This window comes from Physeter macrocephalus, chromosome 2 (genome assembly GCF_002837175.3).
Source record: "Physeter macrocephalus isolate SW-GA chromosome 2, ASM283717v5, whole genome shotgun sequence".
In the NCBI taxonomy this organism is placed as follows: domain Eukaryota; kingdom Metazoa; phylum Chordata; class Mammalia; order Artiodactyla; family Physeteridae; genus Physeter; species Physeter macrocephalus.
This window is the reverse complement of record NC_041215.1, coordinates 32348460-32370794: the sequence shown is the minus strand read 5'-3', so window position 1 is coordinate 32370794 and position 22335 is coordinate 32348460. Positions and strand designations below refer to the sequence as shown.

Sequence of the window (22335 nt, the reverse complement as noted above, 5' to 3'; positions counted from 1 at the left end):
CGGAGCCTGTGCTCCGCAACAGGAGAGGCCACAACAGAGGGAGGCCCGCGTACCGCAAAAAAAAAAAAAAAAAAAAAAAGTCGTCCATCTTATACAGCTCCTCAGAGCACCTTTCTATTTGCTAGGGGGGATGCTGCCCCATTCATAAATCATTGAATAAAGTCAATAAGATCTTTAAAATTTATTGAGCCGAATTTTTTTTAACAATCTTATACTTTATACTTGAGTCATTGACTTCACTGGAATGTACCTGGGACGTCGGAGAAAATGAGATAGCAGTGAGGCTGAGTTCAATGCCACAAGGCATGGAATGTTCCAGAGTGATAGGCTGAAGTCCAGTTGAACTACAGCCTTCCTGCCTGATTTGTTGGAGACACCAGAGTTAGGAACCAGCATCCCTTCTAGAGCTGAATTCCAATATAATGATATGGAATATGGTCCCAGCCAATCTCGGTGCATCAGTGATAAACCTTGGCTGAGCTTCTCCACCTGACCCAGCTTCATTTTCTCCTTCATCAGATGAGGAACATGATGCCAGCCTCTGACATGAAGACTGTGGGTCCTGGAACCAGACTGCCTGAGCTGACATTTCCACATTTCAGCTGTGTGACCTTAGGCAGGCGACTTTACCTCTCTGTGTCTCTTTCCTTATCCGTAAACTAGGGTTCAACATATAGTTACCATGCAGGGTTATTAGGAAGATTAACTATGCTAATAGATATAAAGCACAGAATTGGTTTTGGTCTGCAGTAAGTGTCCATAAATGTTAAGTCTTCCTCATCATTTTCCTTATTCTGATTTTTGCTGCCACATAGTAAGGACTCAGTTCTCAGGCCATAGTAGATGCTGAGGAAGGAGGATTTGAACAAGCTGCCCTCTCAAGCCCCGTCTTAGGGATTTTTGAATTTTCAGTATCAAAGAAATCTCTTACTTTGGAGATCTTAAGGCCATTCCAATATATTCTTTAACCTCATAAAAGATGTGTGCCCATGGCTGCATCACCTTCCTCAGCCTGTCCCCACACTCATTTCCTCCTCACAAGGCACAGGATTACTCAGGGGACATAAAGTGCCTTTGCCTTGGTGACATCATTTTTCATCTCTCTCTGTAGAAAGTCCCCTTAGCATTAACAACCCAATTGTCATCTTTTTTTGTATGAAACGTTCCTCATCCTGTAACTTGACCTGGTAGGAGCGTGCTTAGTTAATTGCTGTGGGCACCTGACATTTTCAGGAAGATAGGTACACCTCAGCCATCTTTCTTCCAATGCAATGGAAAGCGATTACGTTTTGGTGGTTTCTCAGTGGGGGACAGCTGTTTTCTGGTGGAGATTCAGAGGCTTGCAAATTCTAGATATTAAGCTGTTCTTGTCTGTCTTTTTCTCTTTTGTGGAGAGATGGCAGGGGAGGGGTCAGAAAGGACAAAGGGATAGGCTCTGAATAGTTGTTTTTGTTTTTTTAAATCTCTATTCTTTGTAATAAAACTGTTCATCCATATTAATTCCACCTTGTTTGCGATGTGCATATCTGGCCACCGGCAAAATTGTGAAATCTCTGAAGCTTCCCTTCCCTGTCCTTGTCTTTTATATTCTATACGGCTTTGCCCCTTTGAGGGACTCTTTTTCACTCCCCTCAGTCCCTCAGAGCTCATGGCCATCATGTCAGGAGCTGAGAAAAAACACACAGCTCATGCACACTTAGGTAAAAAAAAATCACCGTCACTGGCATCTAGAAGAAGACCTTCCCCTCCTGCCCTCCCTGAGGACGTGCAAGGTAGTGAGGCTCACAGTGTCTTTCCCTCTTCATCTTTTCTGGGTCATTCGAAAATCTTTTCTGGGTGTTTTGGAAATCAGGTGAGACGTATGACCTTTACTGAAGAAAAATGCACAGATGCACATACACACATATTGATCTGTGCAGTATTTTGGGGGATTTGCAGCCCCTCTTAAACACAACATGGAAATCCTTAAGAGTTCTAATGCAGAGTCTAGGGCAGGACTTCCTGTGAGAAGGCTGGGCTAGGTGGGGAGGGCAGGTAGAGTGATGGGGCTTCTGGCAATATCACTTTATTCTACATTCTTTCCCAAGACATAAAACCAACAGTGGAGCTATATCTAAAAATTGGTATTAGAATAAAAAGAAAGTGAGCATTAATATTATCAATGCACATATACAGTGTTTTTGTTGTTGTTTTTCTTTTCTAATCAGAGGGTGCTGAGAGATAAGACACATACCATGACACCGTTATGTGTCATAATATGACCTAGTAACTCTGTCTTAAGGGAAAAAGAAAAAAACCCAAACAAAACAAAAAAACCACAATGTTTGGAGGAAGACATTTTCAAGTGGAGACCAAGCTGAAAGGTTACTGTTGGCCCAAGGAAATTGATTCAGGGATACTCTTTACAAAGTTTTTTTGTTTTATTTTGTTTTGTTTTGTTTTCTAAGGAGTCCCTAACTCAGAGAAGAGTGAACCCTTAACCATGAACTTCTGGATACACATTTAGACGGCAGACACATGTTCGAAATTTTATGTTTCATTTGAACATTCCATGAGACTTGAAATTCTACTCCAGAATATGTCTGTATTTTCCTTAAAGTGAATTTCTTAACCTTTGAATGAAATTGGTGCTCCAGGAAATTTTTTTTTTAAATCGTGTGTTTGTGTGTGTGTGTGCGTGTGCGTGTGCGTGCATGTGTGTGTTGTTTTAAATCGTGTGTATGTTTCCTCATTATCATTGCTTCCTTCTGCCGTGAGGACGGTGCTAAAACTACATTTGAAAAGCTGGAGTTCAGAGCTGAGGTCACCCTGAATGATAGATGTCCAAAAACATGCTGTGATCATTTCACAGCATCCATTATCATAACAGTTGAGGAGATATGAACAGCCAAGGGCTATATAAAAAAATTTAAGCAAGAGTAAAAGCAGAGAGAGTAACTACTGACTAGGGGTCAATATGAACCATTATCTCCACAAGGAGGCCTTGGGGAGGTGGATCTCCAGGCTGGTAGGATGCCCTGGTCTGTATGCCACCATGGTCCATATTCAGGTGTTGAACATGTTTTTTCCACCAAAGGCTAAAAGCTGTTCCTAGTTTGTAACTGGTACTCAGAAAATATTGTGAAATGATGTGATTTCCTCCAATCAAGCAGAATAGACTGAGAAACTATTAGGAGCTCAGCTCCTTGCCAGGGTCTACCATCCTGTCCTCAGTGGAAAGAACATAGTTGTTTGGAATCAGAAACCAGGGCTGGATCTCAGGTCAACAACTTCATAGGGGTATGGACCTGGGCAGATTACTTAGCCTCTCTAAACCTCAGTTTCTTAAAAAATATTAACCACATAAAGTTGTGGAGTAAAGTAGCAGTAATGTATATGAACGACAAGGTCTAATACACAGTGAACAGTCAATAGTGGTAGCTACTATTACTATTACTATTAATATATACAAATATATACAAAGAGACTATATAATATCATATTTTGTAATATATTCAAAGAGACCATACAAACTGCAGTTCTTCGCATTGAATTGTAATTGGACGAATTCTGAATGAAAAGAAAGAGGCCAATAAAAAGCAGTATGTAATTAAGAGCTTAAAGATGTAATTTATAATGTATAGACTTTAAGAGTTTAGAGGAAAGCAAGAGTAATTAAGACTAGAGAAGAGAGGGCTGGAACTGGACCATGGGGCAAGATCTGAGTAGATAGAAGGAAGATGAAAGTTCATAGTTCACTCAATTTAGGAGAAACCACCAAGATGAAATTTTGCAAGATCCCCTTGAGCAAAGTGAGGAGAACCATTTATATCAGTTGTGGGCTAATTAAGTAAAAACAGCAAGTGGGAGGAAGAAGAGACGATAATGGCCTTTAAACATCTCTTTGGTGACATCCAGCTTGATTCATTTTAGACTTAAGGGTTTATGTGGTTATAAAACCTTCCCGTACCTCCTCTGCCACGCAGGGTTCTTTATGGCCATCACACTGTGGTCCCCACAATCAGGAATAACATACATGGAGGAATGACTGTTCCATTCTGTACATTATATTTTACACATACATCATTGACAAACTAGAATATGTACAAAACAGGGGAAGATGATGGTGGGAAGTCTGACCAGGAAGAATCATGTCGTCAAAAAAATAAAGGAAAAGAAGAGATAAGAAGACCAAGAGAAATGGGGTAGCTGTCCTCAGGTATTTGCAGAAAAATCATGGTGAAGAGAGAGGAGACTTGGGTTGAGATGGTCTGGTGAGCAGAGCTAAGGGAAATGGTTTAGTGACTTGGAGGCAGACTTCGGTACAATGGAAGGAAGGATGCCCTATCCCTTATAATTTTTGCAGAGGAAAGTGAGCTGTCCTGTGAAGTCATATTTCTATGCCTATGAGAAGTAAGATGGAGTAGGCAACTACCTGGAATGCTTTTAGTGAACGTGGAGATCTCCATGGGTTATGCAGGTTATGGCTGGACCACAACTTCAAAGGTCCCTTTTCCAATTCTTCAGCCTCATAATCTGCCATTTTCAAACAGCAGAACTCAAGTAGAGGCCAAGGCCAAATCCAACCATCCTATTTCCATTGAAATGACAAAGTTAAAGACTTTATTTCCGCTTTAATTGATTTTAAAAATCAAAGATTAGTTTGGAGCAGATAACCAATCAAAGCTAAGACCCTTATCTAACTGATCTTTGAGCTGCTAAATGAGGTAGAAATTGTCCTCTGAATAGATTGGTTCATGACCTTTCCTGAGCCATGCGGCTATGTCACCTCAGAAGCACCTGCCTCGGCCACTTTGGTACCTTTCGTTTCATCTCAGAACTTCTCGCATGTATATGTATGCTGGGTGGAGGGCTATGAAAAGAAAACAAAATGACGAATAGAAAGTACTTAGCTATGACGTGGACTTTAGCTATTGCACGACAGCACGTGGTGCTCTGCCAAAGGCGGTCTGACCAGATGATTTTCAAGACAGGACTAAAAGTGGAACCACAAGGTAACTAGAAAGACTGAACAATGGTGTGAAGTGGACCTTTTCAACTCCCAGTCCAGGTCACGTCCCCTTGGTCCCACTTCACCTTGTGCCCACAGCAACCCTGTCATCTCTTGTTTGTGTAAAGTCTTAGGGACAGTCTAGCCAGGACAGGACTCCTCTAAACAATAAAAATTCTAATAAGTATCAATATATCAAAAATATATGCGTACAGCTTCTCCAAAGACACACCTTATCTCATTTCTTATTCACAACGGCTGGTAGTCAGTGTGGATGTCATCACCCGTATTTGGGAAAAATGTGGAATGATGAGCACAAAGTCACATGGCCAGTAAGTGGCAAAATCAAGACCGGATGTATATCTTCTTCTACTCTAAACATGCTTCTACAAGACTAGATGTTAGAAGGAAGTTGTGTGTGTGTGTGTGTGTGTGTGTGTGTTTGTATGTGTATGTGTGTTGGGCATTTTTTTAAATTAATACATGATGATCCATAAATGACTGACAGCTGAAACAGGGTCACTCAGAATTTAGCTATCTCGACATTTTGGGCTGATAGTTATCTGTTGTAGGGTGCATTCCTGTCCATTATTGGGTGTTTACTAACATCCCTGGATTCTACCAACTAGATGCTAGTAGCAAGCCCCCAGTTGTGACAACACGTCTCCAGACATTGCCAAATGTCCCCTGGGGCAAAATCATTTCCAGTTGAGAACAACTGATTTAATACCAGATTTAATTTGTTTTAAAAGAGAAGCCCAAGCTAAATTAATAGGCACTGAACACATATGTGTGCACATGTACATGCAAATATGGACAAAGAAACCTCCCAATGTCTTTAGGCTTCTTCCAGGAATCATACCTTCCCAGCACAAGAAGCAAGGTGCCATACTGGCTTTCACTTCTAATGTGGCATGAGATTTGGATGGTGTGTAAAATTAGACTTTCACTGGCTATCAAGCAAGGTATTTTTATTTTCCCATACACCAAATGACATTATTGCCCCAATAAAGACTCACAACAACTAGCTATAGGAACCCAACAAGTCAAATTGAATTTTCCAACAAAAATGGATATTTATCCGGAAAACATAGAAATCTTTACCCCAGACAACATATCAACAAGGGTGAGAGCATCAGTTGAGTTATACATTCTTCCCTTGAAATGCTTTTTTTCACTTGCTCAGATGTTTCTCGGACTAACTTTACTAATGAATTTTCACAGTGGTTTAGTCGCTTGACTATGAATCCACAGTCTGTACTTAATTATAATATTCTTTCCTAAGTCCAGGTCTTTTATCAGATCATTAACAGCTAGAAAAGATTTGCTGACATGACACCTCAAGTAATCTGTCTTGTTTATAAGTGACAAAACCAAGAATGCAATGTGTGTGGACACTGGTAGAGAAAAGCATATGTACATACTGTGCATATATAACAGCACACAGCACCTGTCACAGCTATACTTTTATTTAAATGTCTTACCAGTTCTTTTTAAGCCAGAACATACATATATATATATATATAGCGATATATATTGCTACTTAATACCCCAAAACAGTGATGAAAGGACAACAGAGAATATCTCTATTGTAGACTCACAATTTTAGAAAGAATTTCAAATTGGTTTGGTATATTAAAAGACGCCTGGATATGTGTGAGACACTGACTTTTGTTAAGAAAGATGTGAGCAACGTACAAATACACACACACACAGACACACACAGACATATATATCATGTCTCCAAAACACATGACACATCACAAGGTTCTTTTCAAAACAAAAAATCAATAGCTCAAAACCAAAGGAAGCACTTTGTAATTTTATGTCTCTTCCTGTATTCTTCACTGAATTAGATCACTGTTGAAGGAGCTCTGTGTTTCTCAGGTAGCGTGTCCTAAATAAATCCCAAGGCCAAGTTGCTCATTAATCCCATGTGTACTTATTACCCATATGCTCACGTATCATTATCTCCTGATTATGTTACTGAAATGTCAAGCTGAATATATTTGAAGTTTTGTATCCTGTCCATTAGGTAAAAGAATCATGTGAAAGAACTATAAAAAAAAACCAAACTCACCATAAATCAGGACGCAAAAGATCTTACTGAACGTCACCCTGAAACAGAGTCTCCACAGTGGGACACATCTGCATGCCTCCCAAAAGCATTTACTCATTCTCGTGGCAAAACACATTTGATTGCAGAAAGTAAATAGATATTAATTTCCATCCAAATGCCCATTTCAATTCATTATCTAGAGAGGTAAATATTCACAAAGGTGACACCCAAGTCAGTACTGACCTTGGGGGATAATAAATTTTGACTTTTTTCCAGCACAAGCAGTTCACGTAGAGTGTATACACATGTAAAATTCTACCTGGAATATTAACCATGAAAGAAAACTAATAACATCTCAAATTTATTATATATATGTGTGTGTATGTGTACATATATAGTATTATAAATTACGTATTATTTTCAATTCTATTAAGAATGCAGAGCAGGGAATTTCCTGGTGGTCCAGTGGTTAGCACTTGGCACTTTCACTGCCATTGGTCTGGGTTCAATCCCTGGTTGGGGAATTAAGATCTTGTAAGCTGTGTGGCACAGCTCGAAAAATAAATAAATAAATAAAATAAAATAAAGCAATAGGTCCAATTTAAAAAAAAAAGAATGCAGAGCAGGAGTATTTGGAGTTCACTCATATGTGAGTACAGCGCAGATGTCAATGCAACGTGATTTTCTTTTTTATTTTAAACATCTTTATTGCAGTATAACTGCTTTACATTGCTGTGTTAGTTTCTGTTGTACAGCAAAGTGAATCAGCTATATGTATACATATGTCCTCATATCTCCTCCCTCTTGCGTCTCCCTCCCACCCTCCCTATCCCACCCCTCTAGGTGGTCACAAAGCACCGAGCTGATCTCCCTGTGCTATGCAGCTGCTTCCCACTAGCTATCTATTTTACATCTGGTAGTGTATATATGCCGATGTTTCTCTCACTTCACCCCAGCTTCCCCCTCACCTCTCTGTGTCCTCAAGTCCATTCTCTACGTCTGTGTCTTTATTCCTGTCCTGCCACTAGGTTCATCAGTACCATTTATTTTAGATTCCATATATATGCATTAGCATACGGTATTTGTTTTTCTGACTTACTTCACTCTGTATGACAGACTCTAGGTCCATCCACCTCACTACAAATAACTCAATTTCGTTTCTTTTTATGGCTGAGTAATATTCCATTGTATATATATATGTGCCACACCTTCTTTATCTATTCAACTGTTGATGGACATTTAGGTTGCTTCCATGTCCTAGCCATTGTAAACAGTGCTGCAGTGAACATTGTGGTACATGTCTATTTTTGAGTTATGGTTTTCTCAGGGTATATGTCCAGTAGTGGGATTGCTGGGGATGTTGAGCATCTTTTCATAGGCCTCTTGGCCACCTGTATGTTTTCTTTGGTGAAATGTCTATTTAGGTCTTCCACCTGAACGGTACACTAAGCAAACATGCAAGCAAATGCTGACAATTAACACTCCGACCAGAACCAGAAACCGAGATTGAACCCTACTTAATTTCATGCGTGCACTTTCACCAGGTCTAGTCACATTCATCAACATTAGGGAGCACTGAGAGGAGCTCACGAAAGTTAGGAGACACAGGCCTGAGATTACGGAGGGGGCACTCGACTGTATGGTAGCTCTTTGCCCCTGTACTGTCCCTAAACCAGGCACGCTGTCTGTACTTGGCTTTCATTTAACCTGTCTATACTTTAATTCAGTTTATCAAGTAGTTATTTTGCATTCACTGTATGGCCAACATGAAATCCCCTTCTTTTGAAAAGGTCAAAGGGGCACATGTATCTTTTTTGAATTATAGTTTTATCCAGACATATGCCCAGGGGTGAGATTGCTTGACCATATGGTAGCTCTATTTTTTAGTTTTTTAAGGAACCTCCATACTGTTTTCCATAGTGGCTGCACCAACTTACATTCCCACCAACAGTTTTGGAGGGTTCCCTTTCCTCCACACCCTCTCCGGCATTTGTTATTTGTGGACTTTTTAATGATGGCCATTCTGACAGACATAGAGAACAGACTTATTGTTCCCAAGGGGGAGGGGGGTGGGAAAGGCATGGATTCGGAGTTTGGGATTAGCAGATGCAAACTATTGTATAGAGAATAGATAAACAACAAGTTCCTACTGTATAGCACAGGGAAATATATTCAGTATCCTGTGATGAACAAGAATGGAAAAGAATATAAAAAAGGATGTGTATATATATATATATATATATATATATATATACACATATACACATATATGTATATCTGAATCCCTCTGCTGTACAGGAGAATCTAATACAGCATTGTAAATCAACTGTATTCAATAAAAAATAAAATAAATAAAAAAAGGTCACAAGGGAATATTCTGGGATGGAGGCGGATAATTCAAGGACCTTCATAAGATAATCTTTTTTTAACCTAAGAATGGCTATTCACATTAAGAAGATCAAAATGAGGAAGCATTTGTTTGACAAGCTACTATCTTTTCAAATCCCTAAATGCCAATAAGATACCCTTGCCCTGAGACTTATATAAAATAGCAACAAGAAAAAAACAGACTTTCAAAGGGATAAAATGGGCACCTGGACAGAGGTAATATTTAAAATATTTAATAACCTCCACACCAGGTCATCAAGTGATGCAAACAGACCAGACGCAGGTGGCAAGCACCCAGGGTGGCCTTGCTACTTCACACCAGCCAAGTGTTGGCTACCATTGAGGTCACCACCCCCACTTTTCCCAAAACCATCATATGCCTAATCACCTTTGCATGAAATTATAAACTTGGAGATTCCTACAATTACAGGTAAGGCAGAAGGCTTTGTGTGGTACTTCCATGAAGAATCAGAGAGAGGAGAGTCAGCTGAGTGAAAGGATTCTGCATCTCCTCTCCCCATTTCCCCCAAAGCCGCCATATGTGTAATTTATTTTACATAGAAATTCTGCATAAGACTTCATTTTGGAAACCAAAACATTCTCCTCCTAAAATAAGTTTAAATATTTAAGGTCTTATTTCTTGGAGCACTCATTCTTTCTGAGAGCTAGAACACAGCACTGATTCTTTTCCTCAGTCAGTGTGAATGACTTTGGGATCCGCCACGTCCTTTCCTGATGGCAGCCATGGATGGAGGAACAGATGCAAAGCTGTGAGGGTGCTGACCCTTGAACAAATCACTCAGCCTCTTCAAACCTAAGCAAGAAGGTCCATTGAGACACGTAAATAGCTGAAAAAGAGGACCAAGGCGACACAGAGACCTCACAACTCAGCCAAACAATAGCCCAGGTCGAAGGGACCAAGGCAGGGGAGCTGGAGAATAAAGCACAGAATTCCTGGGTCTGGCTTTCCATGCAGCTGGTGACGAAAGAAAGTTGGACAAAGTGGGGGGTGGCCTTTCTCTGCCAAGCAGACTCTCTGAGGCCCCCAGAGCCCATGCTCATCACGGGACCTCATCTGCGGTGGAGAGTAACGGTATTCAGCATGTGCTTGTTCAAAACCCTCCCTCCCATCTATCCCCACTGCGTGAAAGGAGGTTAGGGGCTGGATATGGGTTGAATTCTGCAGCCCGAAGACAGAAAGCAGATCTGAATGCAAGCCAGTTCTTGCCTTATTAGAACGTATTATCGAAGTATCACACAGAGGGGTCTTCTTATTAGCACCAATTTTACAACAAACAAACAAACAATAAAACAGAACATCCATCTAACAAAATCTAGGAGGGGTACAGTATGATGGAGTGATGAAAATACTGTACTTCGAGAGGATGGTCTCTAGGGAGCATGAAACGGGGAGCAGACACACTAACAGTGGACACTAATCGTGGAACCCACAAGGCCACTAGTGATGGGCACAGAGCCTTAAGGGTAAAGGCTTTAGCGAGTAAGACAACCAAGCGTTACAAACAGCCAGACTTACAGGAACGGTCTGCCACAGGGATTTCGAGTTATGGGGGAAGTGCTGCCTGCAAGGTTAGAATAAGATGACCTGCACATGGGGGAGGAATCTGTAGGTCTAGACTGATAAGACATTTCTCGCCCTGGGTCAGAGAGAAGGTCTGCAAGGTTGGTCCTCTCAAGTTCAAGAACAGCTCAGCCTTAGCTTTGGGCTCAAGGGAATGGCAGATAGAGTGTAACGGAGTATGGATTCTGGAATCAGGGAAACGTGCGTTATCATCCTAGGGTGACCATCTGCAAGCTATCTGATCCTGGGTAGATCACCTGATGGACCAAGCTGGCACACACTCACCCTAGAATGGGGAGGAGGGTAACTATCACATCAAACTGTGGGGAGGAAAAGAATGAGCCCATCGGGCACGACCCCTGGCATGAGGTGTATGTTTGGAAGCCCTTCCAGGGAAGATACACATCACTTAACTTTATCTCTCATCTCCAATGCTCTGACATTCCAATCTGCTGGTTTCATTTCTTGTGACTGTGTCGGACGGTTCCTGATTGTTGTAGGAGAGGCATTAATCTCTCTTTTAATATCCTGGTGAGCTCAGCCTGTCTCCAATCAGAAAACAATCTGCCATCGTTGACCCCAATCCTGTAACCTGGAAGAGCTCATTTACTCAAAGGTAAGCTCCGTGCATGGGGCAGCAGATCGCCAGGTGACTGCCATGGAGTGTGGCGCAGACTCGGAGTGGGGCTGAGCAGACTTCTTACCCACAGCCCCTCCCAAAAGCCCCATTTCACCAAGCAGACTTGTGGGTTTCCTTTCCTCCTGTGCATTGATAAGCTCTTCTCACCTCCCATTATCGATTAAGCATAATCTGCAGCCCACAGCCCAGGCACCGTTGATGGGAAAGGAAGCTACCTGTTCCAAGGTGAGAGAAGAGACAGGGAGGTTGTTCTCGTTCATATAGGAATCCTAGAAGGTGTCAATAGGGGGACAGAGCCAAAAAGCTTAGGCCTGTGCCCCTGGGTGTATGTGGCCCTTTACATGGGTTAAGGGAATCAATTATGCTCATCAATTTTTAATCAGATTGTGGGAAAATATTTTCCTCATAATATACACATGGATGTAATATGGAGCAGAAGGCAAATTTGTCTGAGTGTTTAAGACAAGATTCAAGAAATGACATGCTTCAGCGGCCACGTGAAGCTGAGCTCTCGGACTCCCCTGGGTTCCTTGCACTCTTTTTTCCATCAAGCAGCACTTCAATGGCAAAGTTTCAAAAGCATTAGCTTCGGCCATAAAACAATAAAAGAGAAGTCATTTACTAAATGTTAATTGAAACAGGCAAAGTGAAGGACGGGGATAGAAAAGAGAGAGAGAGGTGAGAAGAGAGACAGGGAGGGGACAGGAGGAGAAGAACATGGGGAAGGGAAGGACGTGGAAGAAGGAAGAAAAATCAAAAAGAAGGCAAATTGGAGTGAAGGAGAAGAAACACTGAAGATAAGGAAGCAAGAGAAAAGACCCAGGAAGAGGAAAGAGGTGCTTCATACCATAAGCAAGACTAGAGTGGAGGACCCCAGTGCCCTGGCTTTGATTTGAAGAGACACTACTATCTTTTGTTGTTGTTGTTTCTGGACTATGTGAACAGCAATCCAAATCTTCCCCTCATCAACTGATTTTCAATGAACAGTAGGCTTTCATGAATGTACAGAGGAATAAGTGCATAGTAGCCATTTCATAAGTATTTTTTGAATGAATGAATGAAAGAATGATGCATCTGAAGGTGGATTAGCATTTATAATTCACCGGGCATTGTAGCAGTACCTGATTTTAACCCAACATTTACAAGAACAAGAGAACACTTGTACTATGTATCCACCAAGAGCAGCCTTCAGCAACACCCAGAAAGAAAGCACAGCTCTCCGAACCTTTGGATTTAACTTCCCTCTCCCCGAGTCTCCTGCAAATGGAGAGCTTAGGCTACTGGGAACACTACATATACTTCTGCTCAGGTTCACTGATTTTTTTCTCAAGGTCTGTTCAAGGATGCTTCTCCCTAAGTCTGACATCTTCTGCCAGGGTTTTCTGGAGGGGATATGCTCCTTACTTTTCTAGAGGAAGCTCTTTTCTCCACTCCCCTTGTGAGGTTCACTGGCCAAAGCCCAGAGGCAGGGATCATACCTGATCACACTTTGACAGAGCCCAGGAATTAAGTGAGGAACCCAGACAGTCACATGTCTCTGTAAGGTAAGGACTGAATCTGCCCACAATCCCTCTGACACCAGAGTTAAAATGAGAACGTTTCCATCTGCCTCGGCAATCACTCAGCCCTGTGATGAAGGGAGAGTGAGCCCCTCCACCTTTGCTTAAGAATGGAAATGTAGTTGTCTCTGCCTTGATTGCTATTGTAACTGATTTTGAGAGAATCCATGTTGAGGTTCATTGTTAATTATAACAAGTCTAATTATTGAATTCCCACATCATGTGTGATTTATACTGAGTTACTCATGTTATACTTACACTGATTCTATAAGGCTCATGTTAGTATCCATAGGAAATACTCACTGAGTGAGAGTCACATCAACCCAGAATTGTGTGACCTATGCCCTTTCTACTGTCCTCTGTCACCTCCCCATTGCCCACCTGTTGTATAATACGTTCACCCTTGTAATACAGAGGGTCAGTCTGGTCAAAACCAGGAAGTTGGTGACACTTTTCTTGGACATTCTAAACATTCCTCTACTTTGCCTTTCCCCAACTCAAAACATTCTCTTCCCCTCCTTCAAACACCCAGCTCTATCTCTTCTAGAAACGTTTCTTTTGGAAAAGGTCTGTTTCTCTCCGTCCAGCAGAGTTCAGTACAGATTTAAATTCCTATATTTTCTTTCCCAGTTGAGGCTCTGTGTCTTAGGGCTTCTCTGTATGAATTGAAAGGCTTTTTCTCACATCTACAGATTCAGGGACTAATGGAGTTAACAGAAGAGCTGTTTGGGGACAGATGGGGTGAGGGCGTTGGAATCCAGTGGGCTTTCCCAAGGGCGGTGGGTGGCAGATCTCTGTCAGGACTGCCCTTAGAATAGGTCTTGATGGAGGTTTCACATTTGGTGACTGTGCCCACACGCAAGGCAGCACCAGCATCCAACAGACGTCTTTCTCCCCTCTCTTCCCACCTTAACATAATCAGGCAAAAGCCAACGGTAATACCCAAAATACATGGCCACATGACAGAGAGTAAAGTGGGGAAGAGAGGAAGGAAGAAGAGAAAGGAAGCAAGGCGGAAAGGAAGGGAGAATGGGAGGGCGGGGAGGAGGGGGGAAAGGGAACTGAACATATATATTCAGCAAACAGTAGCCTAGACGCACACCTACAAGCGTCTGTCTGTTAGGCAAATCTCTTTAGGTTGCTATTTGCCTTGGACTGTCTTCAGAAGGCTATATCTGCTTCCAAAGGTGGAGAGTTAAAAATAATATACACCACGAGCTGTGTTTTGGCATTTTCCTTCACTTTCTATCTTCAACACTGCTGTTGTCGTCCTTTAAAACTCAATCAATTCAGCTGATCCAGGGAACAGATGGCATTAATCAACCCCCCGAGAATATGCACAAAAGCAATTAGAAATGTAGAGACATGGAATTTATGCCAGCAAATCAATTACCAATGATAGCAAATCAACATGGCTTACCCAACTTCCCCTGTTTGTTTTTCCACGGAGCGACCTCTGATAGTAGTAATGATCCCTAGTTTACCCCCCTGCCAGAGGGGGGATGAGAATGGGATGCTGAGATTTAATTGCATCATCCTTAATGACTAGTTCTTACTCTGCTGACAAAAACCAGCATAATTTACAGACTATAAGATGCATCAGGATGACGGATACAGACAGCATGGGCTATACGGTGTCATGCAAATATGAAATATACTGCACTGAGAATATGGACGTGTGGTATTCCCTGAGAAGAACTTCATTTCAGAAAACAGAGCACCTTTTCTAGCATCTATAGCTCTCATTTGTCAAAAACAATGGGAGAAGCTACAGAATACATTTTAACCACAAATCTGTGCCTTCTGTGAGTTTACTAGCTCACAGGTTCCTAGGGTTTGAATTGACCTGGCTCATGATTTTCTTTCTGATTCTTTATGACCTTTGCAGATTCTGAAACTTTCTTCCTTAGGCCCTTATTAATTATCACCTGAGTTAATGTAATAAGCTCTTCCCTGGCTTTCTTACTACTAGCCTTCGCCCATTTTAATCTGTCCTCCACACGGCGATTTTTTAAAAACAAAAATCTGATTAGTATTGTCTAATTACATGTGCAAAATCCTTTGATGACTCTCCATAGTTATAACAGTAAAAATCAAAGACTCCCATGTTTACCTAGTTGTCTAGCTTCTTATTCTACCCCTATGCCTACGAGCCACTCTTACAAGTAGTAACTACAACACAGAAAGCCTGTAATAACCTCCCCTCTTTTCCCCAGCTGGGAAGTTTGACTTCAAGTCTCTGTTTCCCTCAGAGAGCCTGCCTTGATGCCCCAGCCAGTTTGAGATGCTCACATGTGCCTTACATTACACTCTGCGCTTACCTTCATTATAGCATTTATCACTTTGATGTGATTAAAGATTTATTTTTCTGGCTGCTCATGTTCAAAGTTCCTTGGGGTCATGGACTCTATCTTCTTATGCATCTTTATTTCTCCAGCTTCATAGAAAAACTTGACTCTCAGAAAGAGAAACTTTCATTGGGATTCATTTCTTCGATAAGTTTTTCAAATGAGTAACACACACATATGCTTAACACTTAATCTTCTCCCAACCACAGCTTAAGAAGATGACATCAGAGACTCAGGATTATGTTATCAGGCAGTGTTGTAGGTTTGCAATTAAATAAGATCTTTCCAGTAATTTATGACTAAAGCCCCATTAGATAAACGTTTCCTCTTTATACTGAACCCTGGGCTATGAAGAAGGACTTTTATAGCAATATATATCTGTGTATTTTCAGACTATATAAGAAACACTCATTAAAATTGCAAAAGCAAGTTAATAAAATTAGCTCAAAATTGGTACTGAGGTCAAATGAATGGAGAGACTTTCTCTTTTAGGAATAAGTAGCCATTTGACACAGAAATAAGATCATGCCAGCAAACTCATGGAAATGTGCAGCCCTGTGTAAAGGCAGGGGCCCATTTATCAGCTCCATATCCAGTCAAATTATCTAAACTTCTGCTGTTTCACTTAAAAGCTACACATGCTAACTTCTTAACATTTTCAAAACTAGAAGAGGTAATACTTGTCACTTGAAAAAACAAAACAAAACCATAAAACAAATACATTTTAAAAGATTCTAGCAGCTGGACCACAGAAGGATCTTAGTTTAGAAATGAAAAATTTTAATTGGAACCCATTCATTTATTCTCTCATCCATGCATTTGCCCAGTATTTTAGATACTGACTATAGACATTCAAATAAAATATGATAATCAGGGAAATGTGCATCTAGCTGGGGAGACAAGGACTATAAGAAGTGTTATGGAAATATAGTAGTAATATAAAGAGACATTTGACCCAGCCTGGGGAAAGTGTGTTTGTTGGGGGAGAGGGGGATGGAGAAAGTGACAGAAGGTAAAAATGTGAAAGGGCATTCTAGACCAAGCAGACGGCATATGCAAATAAATGCAAGGAGATGTGAGAAAACATGGCTCGTTTTGGACGGCGGAGTTCCATAAACTGGAAATAAGGCAATGTGGGAGGAGTCACTGGGATGAAATTTAGAGTATTAGGCAGAGCCCATTCAGGACCAGCCTTCTGTTGAGAAAGGAAGCTCATACCTGCTATTTATTGATAATATGTTTGGTCTGGCATCTATAGACTTACAAGACATGACGCCAACAGAGGTACCTTTTATGGCATTGTTGTGTGTGTGTGGTCACAAATCTTCAGCAAGCTTATGCCCTTTCCTTACCAAGTTTTAAACTGAAACTTGTAGAAGAAAAAACACCTGGTGCTCCTCCAGATATGAGGCTTCCTATCTTTGACCACTGTGATGTTCAGCATCTTGCATCAAATCTAGATCCCAATTGTTTGGCTGTTTTTTGAAGGTATAACTCAGGAGTTGGTTCTTGTGGAAGCGGCTGCCTCCATGCCCTTCGCTATGGATAGACTGCAGAGACTAACCACAGAGATCCCAAGGCAACGTTCTACAGATGCTCACACATAGACCCCATCAGAATGCATGGGAATTAATTTCATATCTTGCAAAGAGTCTGATCTTTGGAAATAGATAGATTTGGGTCCAGATCCTAAATTTTTTTTTCATTGCTTAGCTTTATGATCCTGGGAAATTTATTAACTTCTATTAACCTTAAATTTAGTCATCTGCAAACCCGATTTAACAAAGTCTACCTGGCTGTGCTGCCTTGTCAAATTATGTGAACACGGCACATGGCGTGAGAGATACAAAGTGCATAGCAGTGAGTAGGAATTAAAACCCTATTAAGTTGTTATTCTAAATATAATCGCTTAACAATTTTGAGCACAATTATCCCAGACGTATCCAAATGGAATGACCAGTAGGCAACATCAACTGTTAAAGACGAAAATGTATTGGGACAAATAAGACCTTAATAATCATTTGACCCAACGTCTTAATACACCAACATCATTAGGATAAGTCAATAACCTTTATAAGGACATCTGCCAGAAAGTGTCAGAATTTTGATGAATAAAGACAGTTTCCCCTATGAATTAAAAAAATGTCATTAGGCTCCAAATGAGTACACTGAAGCTTCAAAATAAAGCCTTATTGAGTGAATGACTTTTGTATTCTGGCCTTTCAGGTAACTAGAGCATCTCCTCCCTGTCCTATATGACAAGGGTAATTAGCTTTGTATATATAGGTCATATTTCAGCAGAGTTCTGGCATAGAGGATAAAGGGCTTTGGTTCACCAACTAAAGGCTATAGGAACATTGCAAACGACATCATATTATTTTGTTTTGTAACAAATGGACACTGAAAAGTAAGGCAATCTAGTAAAGAGAAACTGGGTGCCACTAAAGAAGGAAAAGGCAAGAGGGGCAGGGAAAAAAACCCTGCAACTTAGAAGACAGTCATTCATTAGAATGAGAATAAGAGGTGGGGGTGAGTAAGGTGATTCTTATAGAACCTAACTTTCTTGTAAGTCTATACCCTTGTGGGAAAATTGCTAGTCTAGCTGTTCATATTTTTCAGTTGTGGAAATATGAACTTGGTTTGGAGACGGGGGCCATACGGAGAGAAAGGCAAGAGAGTTCATATGGATGGTGAAAGATGAGCCCATTCAACCATGGGAAAATCTTCAGGACTCTTCCAAACGAGCATTAGAATGCTTCTTTCGCTTCGGATGACCATAAACGCCACAGAAAGTATACCGCAAACACCTTCCTGCTGAAGATAATCTGACGTTTGTTTATTTATAATATTACGTATTGATTGTGTTTGTGTGTAAGCTTCAGATAACTCAAGGTACAGTGCATCTCTTTATTTGAAGATCTTTAGGAATGTGATTGACATTTTCCTATATTTTCGATAAAGTTCTGCCTGTGATGAAAGGGGTAAAGAGTTCTTTATTTCTCTCTCAAGGCTGTTATCTGTGTGAACCTAATATGTAGCAACAAAGAGATAAGGTGCTTAGAGATCATCCAAAGTGACTGACTGGTCAGAATGAAGGCTCTTTATAATCACGTAACATCCAATTATTGTAAAATAAAGTGAACAGCGACCCTATAAGTGTCTCCTGCATTCCTCTTATCTTCTGAATGCAAGTTCTCCCACTATAATAGTCTTTCAACGTACCCACTATTCGAAGACTCTCCTCTGCAAAATTTGAGCTGCTGTTCTATTTGGAAGTAGATATATATCTCAATTGCTATTTTATACCTGAGCTGTGAGCACAGAAACGATGCATCACCTGATGGGCATTTGGCATTTTAGCTGTGGCATAACTAGAGCTAGAACTCCTAGCATTTCAAACTCCTGGTTTCACTTTAACCAACTATCAAGTCACATCGCTTCTTCCTGTGTCAAAGGAGCTGATATTATATGTAAAATGGTTTTTCATTTAACATTGTCCTATCATATCTACATTTGAAATTAACGAATTCCCTCAGGGTAAACCCAAAGGAAGTGTTATAGCTATTTAATATCCTGAAAATCCGAAATTGGGGAATTTCCAGAGTTTTTATTACTGGTGGGTAATTATGTTCTCTGCACAGATTCATATTATCTATACTGTAGCTGGCCTTCTAACCTAACTTTATTTAATTTTGTTTAATTAGAAACTTATAAAATCTATAATAGGGTAAGCATTCTTTTTTTCCCTTACAGCTAAATTCCCAAGTTTTGCTCAGATTATGAGAAAATTAAACACACATACACACACACAAACACACACACATCCTACATACACACAGCAATAACAACAGCAAAAATTATTATTAGAAGAATGGAAACAATTAAAAGTTGTTTTTACTTGAGCAAAGTTCACAGGTATACCATGGAGCATCATGGGTAAATAATCCATTTCCAAGACAACTGTCATGAGTGACTTGAAGTATTACTTCAAAATATAGAAATAATAATCTTGGGAAAAAAATCTTCCAAATTATCTATAAGCTTACACAAATTGACTATTTGAAAGGAGATTTCTTTTCCTCATTAGATGCATCTAAATGTTAATGGGTTGTAGATAACTAGTAAGTCAAAGTGGACAATAAAAGTCTGGAAGAATTGTAGAATGTTAATTTTTTTTTTCTTCGAGGTTCTGCATCATAGGTTTCAAAGACCACCAGGATTGAATTCAGAAGTAATTTTCTGCTGCTATTCTATTGTTCACTGAATTAATACATTTTGTTTGGCAAAATAAAAACATTTAACATTATACTTTAGGAACATTGACCCCAAAATATTTAGCAAGCAGCGTGCATTCAACTGAAATGCTGATTGGAAACAGGTAAATTCAACTGTCCCTGATGAAATACTAAAGATCATTATCACAAAGTTTTATTTTAAATGTTTAGAATTAGCTTTATTGCTGCATCAGTAATGATAAGCACGAGCCTTAAACTCATACCATTTAGGCTTTAGGAGCATTATTATAACATTAACCATAATTCAATTAGTTTACAGAAAAAGCCGTTCTATAATTTTTTTCCTTGCTTTAAGAAAAGGTGCTACATAAGGAAGCCCAAACCATATTCCTATAGAGTATGTTCTATTTATTTCACCCTTATTCCTCATCCCTCCTTCATGGATCTTCAAAATATTCACTATTTTCAGGTAGGTAAATGTGCTAAAGGAAAACCACGGGCTATTTCGTTGCCACACCTTTGCATCATTAGGACAATACTGACCTCTAGTGTTTTAGGAAGTACAGAAACTAACTCAGCACTGTGCCTAACTTCTTACTGAACCACTTAGATGTTTTTCTAAAGCACCATGGGAACAATTTTACTTAAAAAAAGAAAAAAAGGAGAAGGAGGAGGATGTGGGGAGGGGAGGAAGAGGAGAGAAACATCCGATTCTACCCTGTCTCTACCTATGCTCTGAAATAATTTCTGAGCTAAGGCCCTTTGGCTCCTTTTTAAAGAGGTTGACCTCTTCAGCACTCCTCTAGAATACAAACTTTAATAAAATCTTTACAACACATTTCCACTAACTATCGATTTTGGATCCCCAAAACTTCCAATCACAGATAGAAACACTGGCTCAGCTTTAGACCATTCTCAGTAAACGACATTTGTCTAAGTGTCTTCCTTTGCGGTATAACCCTGGATTGAGTATCTCTTTCTTAAGGTGCTCTTGGACCTAAGAGGGTGGGAAGTGAGGTAGAGAAACTTGTAAGTAGTAAGTGGTCTTCCTACCCTTCTCTAACAGTGATGGTTCAGAGTCCAAAGAAAATAGTATCAAAACTGTTCCAATACGGTTAGATATTTCTGAGGGTCATGGTGGGGGTTAGCAGATAAGGGAGCACGCCCAGAAGCTTGAGGAACCTTGATAAACCATCTCTGGAAACAACACAGACGGCTTAATTGCATTCTTTCTCATTTAGGAGTTTGCAGAGCTGGAAAAACTTCCCTTTCTCTGCCTAGAGAGGCAGCTGAGCAATTGAGCTTGAACCTCTGATGGCTCCAGAGATTTATTCAAGTTTGACAAACGAGGTTCTCTAAATACACAGTGCAGGTGGCACATCCCCAGGTGTCCAGCCTTCCTGCCTATTAAATTAAATGCCCTGCACTTGCCGAGGTTAGAGCTTGGACGGCAGAGTGTACACTTAGTGCATACTCGTTATGCGTTCTTCGGCACAGAGATTTCGGGGGTGGAGTGCGCATCAAAGCTCTTCCTCCTGTAACAGGGTCAGTCGTTGATCTTGTGGTTTGACTACATCGGGCCATGACTCTTAGGCCAAAACTCCCAACCCTATTAAACCCATGACCATTGGTTGCAAGATACCCCAGCTGGAGCCTTCTTTCTAGGAGAGAGCTGAAAGCCATGGATTGTGAGGCAGTGGGCATACTACAAATCCGAGCGAGGCCGCCGCATTCAGAAATGAGCCCCTGCCACCGAGCGCGGTGGCTGTGAGCATCTCTGTCTCTGGGAGCTCAGCCCCCGGTGCATCCAGTCTGAACCGGGGGCCCTGCTCGCGAAAAGCCCCGGCTGAGACCAGGCAGGCAGAGAACGCGGAGAGGACGGGAGGCGGAGGGTAGAGAACCGTCCCTTCTCCCCCCCGAACTTTACGATTCGGGGAGAAGGGCAGGAAATCCAACGGGGCCGGCTCCTTCCAGCTCTGCTAACTTTTGGGATGGTTAGAGTGATAGAAACACACCAATCAGCATTTTTCCCCCTTTCCCTCCGCTCAGAGCAGACACAATTGAACACGCTTGGACAGTTGAGCGTCTTTCCAAACGCCAGCGTTTCCCACCTCGCCGACCCGCCCCCAGCTCCTGGTACTCACAATTTGCCGCTGTTAATCCTAAATGCCACAAGCCGGAGAACAAAGTGAAAACGCCGGTCAGCCGTAGTCCAGAATCCATTTCCCCCGAGTAAGAGGTCCCTCCCAATCGAATCTCAGATTCGCAGGCGCCAGCCGCGGCTTCTCCTTTCTGTCTCTCTCTTTCTCCTCTGCACCGCCTGACCCCTTCCCACCCCCCCTTGGACAGGCACTCGCGGCTTCACTCCATCCCGTGCCCAAACGCTCTACGGAAACCGTGGCGGGGGCTTCTCCGGAGCTGCGGGTGGAGGTTCTGTCCCCGCAACGGCCGCCGGCAGCACTCGCCTTCCTCGCTCGCCTCTTCCTCCTCGCCCCCCTCCTTAAAGGCGCAAACCCCGACCCGACGCAACGGCG

General features: G+C 41.3%; 1 protein-coding gene across 1 annotated transcript in view; it reads right to left on the bottom strand.

Annotated features, from left to right (window-relative positions):
- The window catches only part of CNTNAP5 (contactin associated protein family member 5), an 879838-nt gene extending 857814 nt beyond the window's left edge, over positions 1-22024 (bottom strand). The window contains exon 1 of the mRNA XM_024115033.1: positions 21946-22024. Coding sequence (XP_023970801.1) covers positions 21946-22024 — 79 coding nt within the window. The remainder of the gene's footprint in view (positions 1-21945) is intronic.
- Positions 22025-22335: the final 311 nt, after the last annotated feature.